Source organism: Protomyctophum parallelum (genome assembly GCF_964188405.1).
Source record: "Protomyctophum parallelum genome assembly, chromosome: 13".
Classification (NCBI taxonomy): domain Eukaryota; kingdom Metazoa; phylum Chordata; class Actinopteri; order Myctophiformes; family Myctophidae; genus Protomyctophum; species Protomyctophum parallelum.
In genome coordinates this window covers 41,471,862-41,485,394 of record NC_139708.1, presented here as the reverse complement: position 1 = coordinate 41,485,394, position 13,533 = coordinate 41,471,862, and the positions used below count along the sequence as shown (strand labels likewise).

The 13,533-nt window shown below is 42.4% G+C and overlaps 1 protein-coding gene across 1 annotated transcript; it reads left to right on the top strand.

Moving 5' to 3' along the window:
* Positions 1-5,390: 5,390 nt before the first annotated feature.
* On the top strand, positions 5,391-13,306 carry LOC310868674 (tripartite motif-containing protein 16-like; the record flags this gene model as incomplete). Its single annotated transcript, XM_083779130.1, has 3 exons — positions 5,391-5,459; positions 9,356-9,536; positions 11,760-13,306. The coding sequence occupies 3 exons, from the start codon at positions 5,391-5,393 to the stop codon at positions 13,304-13,306; spliced, it is 1,797 nt and encodes a 598-aa protein (XP_083635256.1).
* Positions 13,307-13,533: the final 227 nt, after the last annotated feature.

Sequence of the window (13,533 nt, the reverse complement as noted above, 5' to 3'; positions counted from 1 at the left end):
ACTAAAATCGCATGACACTTAGTCGACTAAAACTAGACTAACACTAAAACATTCCAGGTGACTAAAATATGACTAAAACTAAATCGCCAATTTCTATATTACTAGCGTGAGTCTGATTTCTCTTTAGAAGCGTTAACCCATTCTGGACGGGAACCCGTTTTGGTGTTTTAACTAAGCATTATGTTATACTTCAGCTATTGAAAAATAGCAGATCTACAAGCTCATAGCACGCCACCGAGTGGCGCACTACGAGCTTTTAGGTCTGCTATTTTTTTTTAAATCATGAAAATGTGGCACAAATCTTTGAATATATATTCTTTCAGAAGACTTTTATTTATTTCGACGTCAGGCCTAATATTGTAACCGAGATGCATGATGAAGTCAGAAATTAGCCCGGAACATCCTGGCTATGATCCGCTGTGCGGACGCAGCGTAGATTCAGAGAGAATAGGGTTTAACCCATTTTGGGCGGGAACACCTTTTGGTGTTTTAAACATATAATTTAGCTATTGAAAAATAGCAGATCTGCGCGCTATGAGCTTGTAGGTCTGGCTTTTTTTATTTATTGTGAAAATGTGGCGCAAACCTTTGAATATATATTCTTTCAGAGCAAACGTTTTTAACTCAAATCTTTGCTTCTGGGGAAGTCCCTGGAACAACATATAGATGGGGGTCGGCGGCCAAATACAGATCATTCTGGGCGTTCCTTTTTTTTTTTTTTTTTTAAGATATTTTTTTTGCGGCTTACGCCTTTTATTGATTTTTTAAGGGACAGATAGTAGGCTGACAGGAAACGGGAGAGAGATGGGGGGATTACATGCGGTAAAGGCCGTGTCGGGTTCGGGAGTCGAACCCGCGGCACACCGCGACTGGATCACCAGTCCGGTGCCCAGACCGTTACGCTACGGCCTGGGCCTTTCTGGGCGTTCTTGACATGAAATATTGAGCACCGCTGATATAGAAACATAGGGTATTTCAGAAAACTGTCATGATTAAGAAGACATTTTTTAAATTTCGATGTCGGGTCTAAATGGGTTAAAGTCGGGCCGTAAACAACGAAGTGGTGCTATAGGGCTGTAACGATATAGTAACTGCATCGGAGAAAAAAAAATTAATGTCATGAATCGAAGTAAATCGAAATGAAAACGGCAACATTGATTATCTATTTTATCGTTGATTCATTTTGCAATGCAAATGAACTGTATTGATTCGTTTTGCTATGCAAATGTATCACGTATGTATCAATCAATACTAAATTTTTCTCTGTGGTATTTATAGCCATTTTTAGAAGATAAAAGAAAAATAGGGGGTTAATTACTTAGTTTAAAATACTGTCAATGTATTTTAAATAGTTACTGTATCGATTTCAAATCATCGCCTTTTATTTTGAAAACCCCCGAGATTCTGGTTGCCCCTGCCTTAACATATGTTCAGATGGGGGTCCCTGCCTCAACATATGTTCAGATGGGGGGTCCCTGCCTTAACATATGTTCAGCTGGGGGGTCCCTGACTCAACATATGTTCATCTGGACGGTCCCTGCCTCAACATATTGGGCTTAAATGGGTTAAATATGTCGGCGAGGAAGTTTTACCGTGAGGGACAATTCTTCTTCTTTGACTGTATATTATCATTTAGCATTAATTAAAGTAACGTTTGATTCCTTCATTCTGTGAAGCCACACACAGTTTTGTAAGTAAAAAAATCACACCTGTGTGAATTGAGTGGTGCTCTTATAATCGTACATCATCATGAATCATCTCATATACTGGCCAATCAGAATGCCTGTTGCCATAAATGAACGTCATATTTGGCGGACATTTGACCTAATTTATCCTTTCATTGTCGATGGCAAATTTGAGACTTGTGGGCCGGGGACAATATGACGTAGATTCCCCCTTCATTGTCAATTGCATTTAATGTTTGTGTTGCGGACATTTTGTTGGGATAAAAGCCCCTCAAAAACAGTTTTTAACACAGCACTACTCAACCCGCGGCCCATGTCTGTGCGGCCATGTGCTTTCAGTGTGGAAAAGTCATTTCTAGCATTTCTAACCACACGATATGCGATCATGCGCTACTGAGTGAGGGCGCTGTGCGTTCTACCTGCTGACAAAAAGTGGGCGTGTTGTCGATTTACAAGTCCATATAAGCACAGCTGCAGCATGCATCCACGACGCGTTGAGCAGAACAGATGGGCTCGCGTTCGGTAAACAACACCGTCCTATGCAAAACAATAAGTTACGGGCGCGGACAGAAAACAAGCATGTTTTGTGCTGTGTGCAAAAAAAGATCCTCCTGACTTGTTTCGGATCAAACTACCGGTAGGCCTGTGTGTGAAAGTCCCTTCTGAACAATGGGAATTATCAAGTCAAAACATCACAACGCTCTCAGTGATGAGCACCATGCATGCGCGCGACTGTCTACACACAGCAGAACCTCCATATACGAGCCAGACCACCCGAGTGACGAAAATGCAGACTCAAGTGTCACATTAAGTAAGAAATCCCTGCTACTGTCTCTCTCTCCATCCCTCCCTCTCTCGCTCTTACTTTCTCTCCCCTCCCTCTCTCGCTCTCTCCCTTAATACTTTCTCTCTCTCTATCTCTCTCTCTCTCGCTCTCTCCCTTAATCCTTTCTCTCTCTCTCTCTCTCTCTCTCTCTCTCTCTCTCTCTCTCTTAATCTGTTCATGTTCTCTTCACATTTTGTGAATAAAAGCCTAATTTTGTAACTTAATTTCATTATTAATCATTCATCCTTGTCATGACAACATTTTTGTTCAATAGAGGGTATGCACTAGGGCTGGGGCGGTATGGGATTTTTATTACTGCGGTTATTGCCGGCCCCCATACCGCCGGTATGGCGGTAATAACCGCCCCCCGGGAATAATAAGAGGGCTAATAAAAGTTACAGGTATGGTGTGTGCGCGATATTAATTGTGAGATTACCATAATGACGGTAATCATTAAAGGACCACTTTTCAACCTATCTTCATATAATAGGTCCTCACTAATAATCATGCTAAAATGGCACGTTTTTTTCTACTCAGTCTGTGTCACATAGGAGGGCTGTGGGCAGTTCAGAAACCCACCCAACAGTGACACCAATGGAGAATGCAAGCTAATAGAAACTGCAGGCTTTCTAGTCCTGAAAAGTTGCAATGTGAAAATGGAAGCCATCATTCTCACGATAATAAACCCTGTTAGGGTCCATTTGGTTCCATTTGTACACTCTCAGAGTTACAGACCCATAAGGGTCCATTTGGTTCCAAACCATCATTTCCCTGGGGACCCCCTGGAACTGCCTCAAGGACCCTGGGGGTCCCCGGACCCCGAACCCCACTTTGGGAATCACTGCTCTATGTAATCTGATCTTTATAGTCTGATAAACTATTCTCACGTAAATAAATCTTGTTTAAAAAACAAGCCTAACGATGATTGGTGGTCGTGGACGGGTTTCTGAACTGCCCACAGCAGAGTGAGTGTGTGTGTGTCCGTGTCCGTCCAGCTGATGGTCGTTAATGTCAAAGCAATGCTGTTTATGCACTGTCAAATAGGTCTAGGCCTACATCTATTCTAAGGTAGCATAATACCTGTTTAGATCCTGCTCATTACTGTGTGGAAATGTACATAAATCTTCGTGTTTGAGCACAAAAAGCATTTTGAGAACCCACACATTTCCGCGCTTCACTCGCACACTGTGCGCCCCCCCCCCCCCCCCCCCACACACAATCATTCTACAGTTGTGGCCCCCGGCCTAATCTAATTGAATACCCCTGCCATAAAGCATTACACTTGTTTACAAGAGGTTCCACCATTTTCAATTCATCATATCATTTTGTACACTATGCACTTCTATAAAGCCAAAAACAGGAAATCATCATAAAGGAGGTAAAAATGGGGGGAAATGTATACAGTGAGGGGGGAAAGGGGTGGGTGGGGGTGGGTGGAGTCAAGGGATTTACATGTCTTAATGACAGTTGGTAGGGCGTTCCACATTTTTGTGGCATAGGAGTGAAATTAATTTAGGTGGACCCTCTTGTAAACAAGTGTCCACTCGCAGTTAACAGTCTTTGTATTGAGTTGTGCTTGAAAGGTGTAATTCTGCAAACTGTTAAATATTTAAATCAATCAATCAATCCTTGTTTGTGCCGAATCTGGGTTGCACATGGTTTTTTGAACTCCCTCTGGTGTTGTTGTGTTGCTGGCATGATTAGACTGACTGAGCGTCACTGTTTATTATGATACACTTTTCATTTCATAAAAAAAGAAAAAAAAGTTTTTTTTTTTAACGCGGTAATGGACCCGATACCGCGGTATGCGTTACATACCGGTGGTATGGCGGTATTGCGGTTATTGCACCCAGCCCTAGTATGCACATGACATCATCATCATACCCAGAAGTTATGCGGGAACGCCTACTGAGTGCCAAAAAACTACTTTCTGGGCTTGACAGCCCATACATCCTACCAGAAAAGTCAGGCAGTTTTCTGTGCGTTTCCTAAATTTGTAGACTACTTCTGTGTTAGAAAACCACTGAAATTTTTTTTTGCTTATTTCCATCGCTCAAAATTATATATTTTTTGTATATATCCTCTCTTCATAATGTAAATAATAACCCAAGCGGCACACTTTACTACTTATTTCGATGGAAATAAGCGAATTAGCACAACACCCCATACATCCCATTCAATTAAATGCAATTCATTTAGGGCTTATGGTAGGGGAAATAGCCAATAAGGAGCTTTTGCACAAAATAACACCTGGACCTCTTTGATGGGGACGTAACCGCTACAAAGAAAGGTAAGAAAGCCTTTTAGTATGGAATTCTCCTTTAAAGTGGAGATTATTATATCAAATGCATTTTGACGACTATGGTTCACATTATTGCAATAAGATCTGGCTCTTTGTTCTCTCTGAGCTTTTAATTGTAACGTCTATTTTCTTTCTTTCCTTCCTGCTGTTCTGCTCTCTCGCACCCCGTGGGCACACTGGACGCGTCAGGAGCGCCAGTGTGCCCACGGGGACAGCGTGTCTCTCAAACTGACTGTGGATCACAGTGTAGCCTCGGTCCCATCACAGTGTGGCTCTATCGAGGGGCGGGGCTTAGTGCGCTCTGCCATTGGCCCGTTTAGGTTTAAGGGACGGGTGTGTGTGTGTGGCAGAGGAATAATACTGACTCATGTTTCAACAGGGTGGAAACATTTTATACTGTACCAGTGAATCATTGTGAATCACAGCACACACGCACGCGCGCACATACACACACACACACACACACGGGACGAACCGCCCATGTCATGTGATTTCTGAGGAAATGCAACCACAGCCCAAACTAAACTCCTCTGATAGTCAGTCAGTCAGAGTCTAAGATAGAGTAAGTGTTACTAAAATGGCGCAGCAGGGAGTTCAACTGGATCAGGAACAGTTGTGCTGTTCTATCTGTCTGGATCTACTGATAGTGGGGTTCCGTCTCCATGTTAAATTTATTTGTCATTTACAACTCATGTAAAAGTTTCACTTTCAGTACTAATTTGAAGGTGAGGGTCTATAGAACCATTTTGGTTCGAGTGGCAATCACCAAAATAAAATAATTGGCCTATAGGGGGCGTAGTCAGGTGCCAACCCCCATCAGCCCTACCAAAATATGTAAACTGTTGTACTTTTTGATTAAATTATCCAATCTGAACATATGAGATATGTATGGATTCACAATCAGGAGTAGCATTTGGTACTTAAACCTTATTACACATATAATATTTGTTTCCACCCAGTATTGGTGTAAATACACAAAAATAGCAGGAAAAACGAGCTAAAAACTAGTAGTGGGGTCCCTAGACAGACCGTCATTTACAACTCAACAAAAGTTTAACTTTCACTTCTAATTTGTAGATAATGACCTATAGAGCATTTTAGTTTGAGTGGCAAGTCTACAAATTAAAAAAATATATATTTTTGCCAAACTTCCAAAATGGCCAAAATCAGAAATATGTTTATTTGAAAGATGTCTTAATTTTCTTATATTGCTGTTTTTTCTTTGTTTTTCTTGCTATATCAAGTTAATCCTGTGTGAGGAATCAACTGGATTTCAAATATTAATGTTTTGAATAATCTGATATAGAAACAAAATAAAGACGGCTGCCAATGTACATTGAATTACTACATTACGCCTAACTTCTATCCTGTAACCTGTTGAACCTAGAATGGTGATGTTGGTGCCTATACCTATGTTATCATGAATGACTAATTTGTATAAAAACAAAATACATATAATAGGACAATATATAATATTTCACACAAATGAGACAATGCAGTACATATGTGGGGAACTAAAGTTAGATATTGGAATATAATACACCACTCCTGTGTTATATTTGTTTATTTTATTAGTTACTATGTACAGTACTGCCACTATAGGGGGCATAGTAGCAGGTGTGTCTTAATTGTTCAGACTTGGTAGCTTGTTAGTTATAAGACTGTGTACATACATCTGATGCCTAGTCTGGACACATCCTCAGTGATGTTCCTGGAATCTTAGGGCGTTTCGGGTCTTTCAACATCATACGCCCTCCTCCAGGTGACCCAGCCAGGGTTGATCAGACCTAGAGCTTGTGTCCAGACGGCTAGCTAGCTACCATGACTCCAAGGCTCCCCTCTTTTGAGCCACAGCCATCTTGAGGCTCTCTCTGCCGCATCGGTGGTACTGCGGATGGCTCTCCTCTTTCTCTCTCCCTCGATGCCTAAGCTAAGAAGGCTCTGGCCAAGGACTGGGCTGCAAAACCTCTGCATCCAACCTCCACAGGGAAACACCTTGCTCTCCAACCAGCCTGCTGGCACTCGCTGACCAGACCTGCATACTTGGAGAGCTTCCTTTCAAAGGCTTCTTCCAGGCGATCTTCCCACGGGACTGTCGGCTCCATCAGCACTGCTTGCTTGGTAGACTCAGACACAAGGACAATGTCTGGTCGCAGGGTGGTGACTACAATATGGCTGGGGAACTTCAGCTGATGTTCAAGTTCCACCAACAACTGCCAGTCTCTTGCAGACATCAGGATGCCTGCAGATGTTGTTCTTCTGACCCCAGCTTGTCCCCAGCTCTGACAAAGGCAATGGTTTTCTTAGATGGTCGGACCTGCTTTGACCACTCCAGTCCTGTGCTGATGGCTTCAGCAATGGTCTTAAGGACTTGGTCATGCCTCCACCTGTACCGTCCATCTCCAAGTGCCCTTGTACAGCAACTGAGGATGTGTTCCAGGGTCCCTCGCTTGGAACACAGTGGGCATGCTGGTGTCTCTGCTATGCCCCATATGTGCAGGTTTGACGGGCTTGAAAGCACGTCATACACTGCCATGATGAGAAATTTGATGCGGTGAGGCTCAGCTTTCCAAAGCTCTGCCCAGGTCACTTTCCTCTCAACCGCATTCTCCCATCTCGTCCAAGCTCCCTGTTGCTTCATTCCCACAGCCTTGCAGGTTCTGGTCTCATCCACTGCTGCTCTCACCTCATCCTGAACAAGGCGTCGCCTTTCCTTCCCCCTGGTGTTCATTTGGGCACTCGGAAAGGAACCTAGCCCTGCTCGGCCTCGTGTGACCACGCCCACCATGCACCTGTGGCGCAGCCTTGCCTCTACCTCTTGAACTGCTTCCTCTGCCCTCCATTTCCTGCCAGTCCTCACTTGGATCCCTGCTTTAGCCACCTTCGGATCACTTGAGTCCCTGTACTGAACCACTTCTCTGGCTCTGGTTACCTTGAATTCCTCCTCCAGGGATTTGAAAGGCAGTTGCAGTTTGTTGGTGTTTCCGTAGAGTGCAATGCTGCTCAGGCTCCTTGGTAGTCCGAGCCATCTCCGGAGGTGGTTGCTGACCCTCCTCTCCGACATGTCGAACTGCACGTTCAGGGGGTTCTATGAGGTTGTTGGTCTATGTCTTCCTGCGAGGAGGCCAGTTTGCCACTGCGCTTCTGCCCCAGCAAATCCTTGGTGAACTTGAAGAGGTTAGCGATGAAAGCAGCACGTTTGCGTGCCCTCTCACGCCGCCGCCTCCGGAGGTGCTGTGGCATTGGCAAGAAGATCATGCCGGACTGGTGCACCTGTTAATCGTAATAAATGTCTCTTTTGTGGTGAAGAAACATATGCAGCAGACCATTCATTCCAGAAGGTAGAACTCACCCAAGAGATAAACGACAAGTCAGTTGTGCTGGGAGAAGACCGTATCGTGGCACTCCATGACTATCCATATTCATAAAAAACACTTTAGGATCCTTCATGACATGTTTAACTTTTTTGCTTACCTTCAAAATATCAATACCACAAGAGAGCAATCAGTGCAGCTCGTGCTCTTCTGCAGTATGCTTAGTTTTATTACTAAAAAGCTACCAAGTCTGAACAATTAAGACACACCTGCTACTCTGCCCCCTATAGTGGCAGTACATAGTATAAGTAATTAAATTAAATAAACAAATATAACACAGGAGTGGTGTATTATATTCCAATATCTAACTTTAGTTCCCCACATATGTACTGCATTGTCTCATTTTTGTGAAATATTATATATTGTCCTATTATATATGTATTTTGTTTTTATACAATTAGTCATTCATGATAACATAGGTATAGGCACCAACATCACCATTCTAGGTTCAACAGGATAGAAGTTAGGCGTAATGTAGGCAGCCATCTTTATTTTGTTTCTATATCAGATTATTCAAAACATTAATATTTGAAATCCAGTTGATTCCTCACACAGGATTAACTTGATATAGCAAGAAAAACAAAGAAAAAACAGCAATATAAGAAAATTAAGACATCTTTCAAATAAACATAATTCCGATTTTGGCCATTTTGGAAATTTGGCAAAAATATATATTTCTTTAATTTGTAGACTTGCCACTCGAACTAAAATTGTTCTATAGGTCATTCTCTACAAATTAGAAGTGAAAGTTAAGCTTTTGTTGAGTTGTAAATGACGGTCTGTCTAGGGACCCCACTACTAGTTTTTAGCTCGTTCTTCCTGCTATTTTTGTGGATATACACCAATACTGGGTGGAAAGAAATATATGTGTAATAAGGTTTAAGTACCAAATGCTACTCCTGATTGTGAATCCATACATATACAGTATCATATGTTCAGATTGGATAATTTAATCAAAAGTTACAACAGTTTACATATTTTGGTAGGGCTGATGAGGTTGGCACCTGACTACGCCCCCTATAGGCCAATTATTTTATTTTGGTGATTGCCACTCGAACCAAAATGGTTCTATAGACCCTCACCTTCAAATTAGTACTGAAAGTGAAACTTTTACATGAGTTGTAAATGACAACTAAATTTAACATGGAGACGGAACCCCACTATGAAGGATCCAGTGACTGTTGCCTGTGGACACAGCTACTGCAGGAGGTGTATCGAGGGATACTGGAACCAGGACGATCAGAGAGGAAGGTTCAGCTGTCCTCAATGCAGACAAACCTTCATCCCAAGACCTGTTCTGAAGAGAAACACCATGTTGGCTGAAGTGGTGGAGAGCCTGAAGAAGACAGGTGAGACCTTTAAGTTCTTTAAGTTATCTTATGAATAAAGCTCACCGTCTGTCACACAGGCCTATACATTTACTGAACCAATAAAACGAATTAGTACATTTTATATTAAAGGGTAACAACTCGGGCCCCGGTTCCATTCCCAATCCGATCCTGATGATACCGAATACAGATAAAAGAAAATAACATTTATAATAATAAAAGGCTGAAAATAACTTATTTTATCTAGTGTTGCAATAGCAGACTCCACACTCAAATGTGTACTTGCAGTTTAGGCTACTCGAAAGCAAACTCCACGTGCCCCAACATTTTATTTAGGCCTACCTGCCATAGTGTAAACCTCTTACACCTGTGTCAGAGAGGTGGTTAAACTGGCATATTCGGCGATACCGATTTGACCCGATATGACCAAAAAAGGGACGATACCGATGCTTTTCCGATATCGAAACAGTATCGGGACATCTCTAGTAATTACAACAAGGTCGTGTTGCAGGATATCTTCAGAGGGAAAATATGTCAGACAAACATATGGTAAGACATTATGGCCCAGATTTTGAAGATGCGTTTTACAATGGGGTAATACATACAGTTTTATGAGCTGGGGGCGTGTTGTATGTCATATTGCAATTTTGGGCATGTTAAGAAGCGCTTTCGACACCCCGTGGATTGCGCAAAACGGCCTTGAATTAGTCATGGGTGTGTTTAAGGCGTGTTTGAGACGTACCCAATCAACATGTCCGTACTATTCTCTTTACCAGTCAGCTGATGTCACATACCGAATGCGCACTTTGGGGATCGTGGTATTACATTTCTTCAGGCTGGCACCATAGAAGACATGACATGACTTTGTCACATTTGGGTTAATTATTCCTATTGCACTGCATGCTGTCACCTTTATTCCTCAAAATAATTTGTTTCTATTGAAAAACACCAGTAAAATAACGTTTATTATATTTTATTTCATTCAAGTCATGATGAAGGAATGAATGCTGCTGCTTAATGCTGTGCCTGTGGCCCCGATGGTATATTGTCTTCGCTCGTAGCATTTTATTGAAGAAGACTTGAATCGGGTGTGATACAGCATATGAAAGCAAACTTCCCAAGGATTATGGAGATGGTTTTATTTGGTTGAGAAATGAAAGAATTATGGCCGTTTCTAATCTCAACATTTTACAAAAAGAAGACGCAATAAGAGGCTGTTGCCATGTCTCATAGAAACAAGTAAATGGGTCTATAAAAATAAGCGCATATAACAGGGGTCTGTAACCTATTTTAAATGAAGTGCCATGTTTTTATTTTCTAGATAGTGAGTCTGCCATATCCAGATTAATTTTAATGACACCACATTAAAATAAAAAAACATATTTTGATTGTCCACAAATATAAAGTTCTTCCTTCTTTTTAAATATGTTCTTGCACATTGTTATAATGATCATTATATATATCCCCCTGCAGTCAGAGTTCATAGTTTTAATGAATGAATGTGATGCATTGTGAGCTGGTATAGATCTGCTATTTTCAAAAGTAATCTTGGAAAAAAATAATTTAATTTTTGGATTAGCCGTCCTTAGTTGGGCAAATGCATTCATCTGGGGATCCTTGACATGGGAATGTGCTGTGTGAGGATCACTGGTTTAAACAACATTAGGAGAAAAGCCCAAATAACCACTTTAGAAACAAGAAAAGCAACCACAAATAGTACAACTACCAATATTTACAAGCAACTTTACAGAAAAAGAAGCCGCTTATAATAAACAGACATGGCAACACTCTAGCAGCCTCCCAGAGCCGCTCAAGTGTACAATCAAACAGTGCTTTTTGCGTTTATGAGGTGGTCAGACCCACGTCTAATCGTTATGCGCTGAGTGTTTTTAGGTCAAGGGGCTTAATAGCAAATTGCGCAAAGCGAAAATAATTAACATATGGACACTCCCACAATGCTAAAATATTCAGGAACGCCGTATGCCATTTGTGTGTGCGTTCAACACGGGCCGATATGCCTTTCTGAAAATTCGTATTATGAAAGGCCCTTTAATAATACGAATGTGCGCAGAGCGAGGGCAATTTATGTATTACCCCATTGTAAAACGCATCTTCAAAATCTGGGCCTATGGCTCCTATAGGCTATACCAAATATGAGTATACAGGCAGATACTTAAAAAAAATATATATATATATATATATATATCAGATTGATAAATACATTATGTATGAATCTATCAACAGGACTCCAAGCTGCTACTCCTGATAACTGCTACGCTGGCCCTGGAGATGTTGCCTGTGATGTCTGCACTGGAAGGAGACTGAAAGCTGTGAAGACTTGTCTTCAGTGTCTCGTCTCTTACTGTGACAATCACCTCCAGCCTCACTATCAGTCTCCTGCCTTTAAGAAACACAAGCTGGTCAAAGCCTCCGGAGAGCTTCAGGAGAACATCTGCACTCGTCACAACAAGGTGAATGACCTTTTCTGCCGCACCGATCAGCTGTGTATCTGCTCTCTGTGCTCCGTGGAAGAACACAAAGGTCACGATACGACCTCAGCTGCAGCAGAACGGACTGTGAGACAGAAAGAGATTGATACGACTCTGCAGAACATCCAGCAGAGAATCCAGGAGAGAGAGAAAGATGTGAAAGTGCTTCACCAGGAGGTAGAGTCCATCAAGCACTATGCTGACATAGCAGTGGAGGACAGCGATGCCATCTTTACTGAGCTCATCTCGTCCATGGAGAGAAGACGATCTGAGGTGAGGCAGCTGATCAGAGACCAGCAGAAAGGTGAAGTGAGTCGTGCTGAAGAACTGAGGAGGCGTGTGGAGCAGGATGTCACTGAGCTGAGGAGGAGACATGCTGAGCTGGAGCAGCTCTCACTCACAGAGGATCACATCCGTTTTCTACAGCGTTACACCTCCTCCCTCTCAACGATCGTTGAATCTACACACCCAGTCAGCAGCAGCGATGTCCGTCCTCTGAGACACTTTGAAGATGTGACTGTGGCCGTGTCCAAGATGAGGGAAAAATTAGAGGACATTCTTACAGAGGAAAGGACCAACGTCTCAGAGACAGTGAACATAGTCGATGTTTCACTGTCAACAGCACCAGAACCCAACACCAGAGCTGAGTTGACCAGAGGGAAGAAATCAAAAAGGAAGAACAAAAAGGTTCACAGAGTCCAGGCAGTACTGTCAACACCAGCAGAACCCAAGACCAGAGCTGAGTTCTTGCAATATTCATGTCCGATCACACTGGATCCAAACACAGCTCATCAATACCTGTCTCTGTCTAAAGGGAACAGAAAAGTAACAGGGATGAACAATCAATCATATCCTGATCACCCAGAGAGATTCATTGTATGGGAACAGGTTCTGAGTAGAGAGGCCCTGAATGGACGCTGTTACTATGAGGTAGCGTGGGGTGGACTCGTTGTGTTTATAGCAGTCTCATATGAAGATATCGGCAGAGCAGGGCCTGATGGTCAATGTGGGTTTGGATTCAATGATAAATCGTGGTCTTTAGTTTGTTCCAACGACAGTTGTGCTCTCCTACACAGAGGTATTGAAACTGACATCCCAGGCTGTGCGTCCTCCAGAGTAGGAGTGTACCTGGACCACAGTGCAGGTACTCTGTCCTTCTACAGCGTGTCTGACACCATGACTCTCCTTCACACAGTCCACACCACGTTCACACACAACCTCCGTGCTGGATTTAGATTTCCATTTTATTCATCTCAAACACCTGAAGAGCATGACTCTGCTGAGTTCTGTGATCTCAAGTAGATCACACTTTTGTGTTTTCTACTGCCAGTGGATTCAAGATACATTCTAAATCTATAGGAGTTATGTCTCCCCCTGGTGGTGGTTTATGTTTAAAGCACCAGTGAGAACATGCTTTTGAACTCAATGCCTGTGACATTAAATAAGAATCTTGTGAATAAAGTGACATTCTATCTTACACTAGAGTCATCCCGTTCCATATCCATTTGAAAGTTCTGGCAGAAAACATG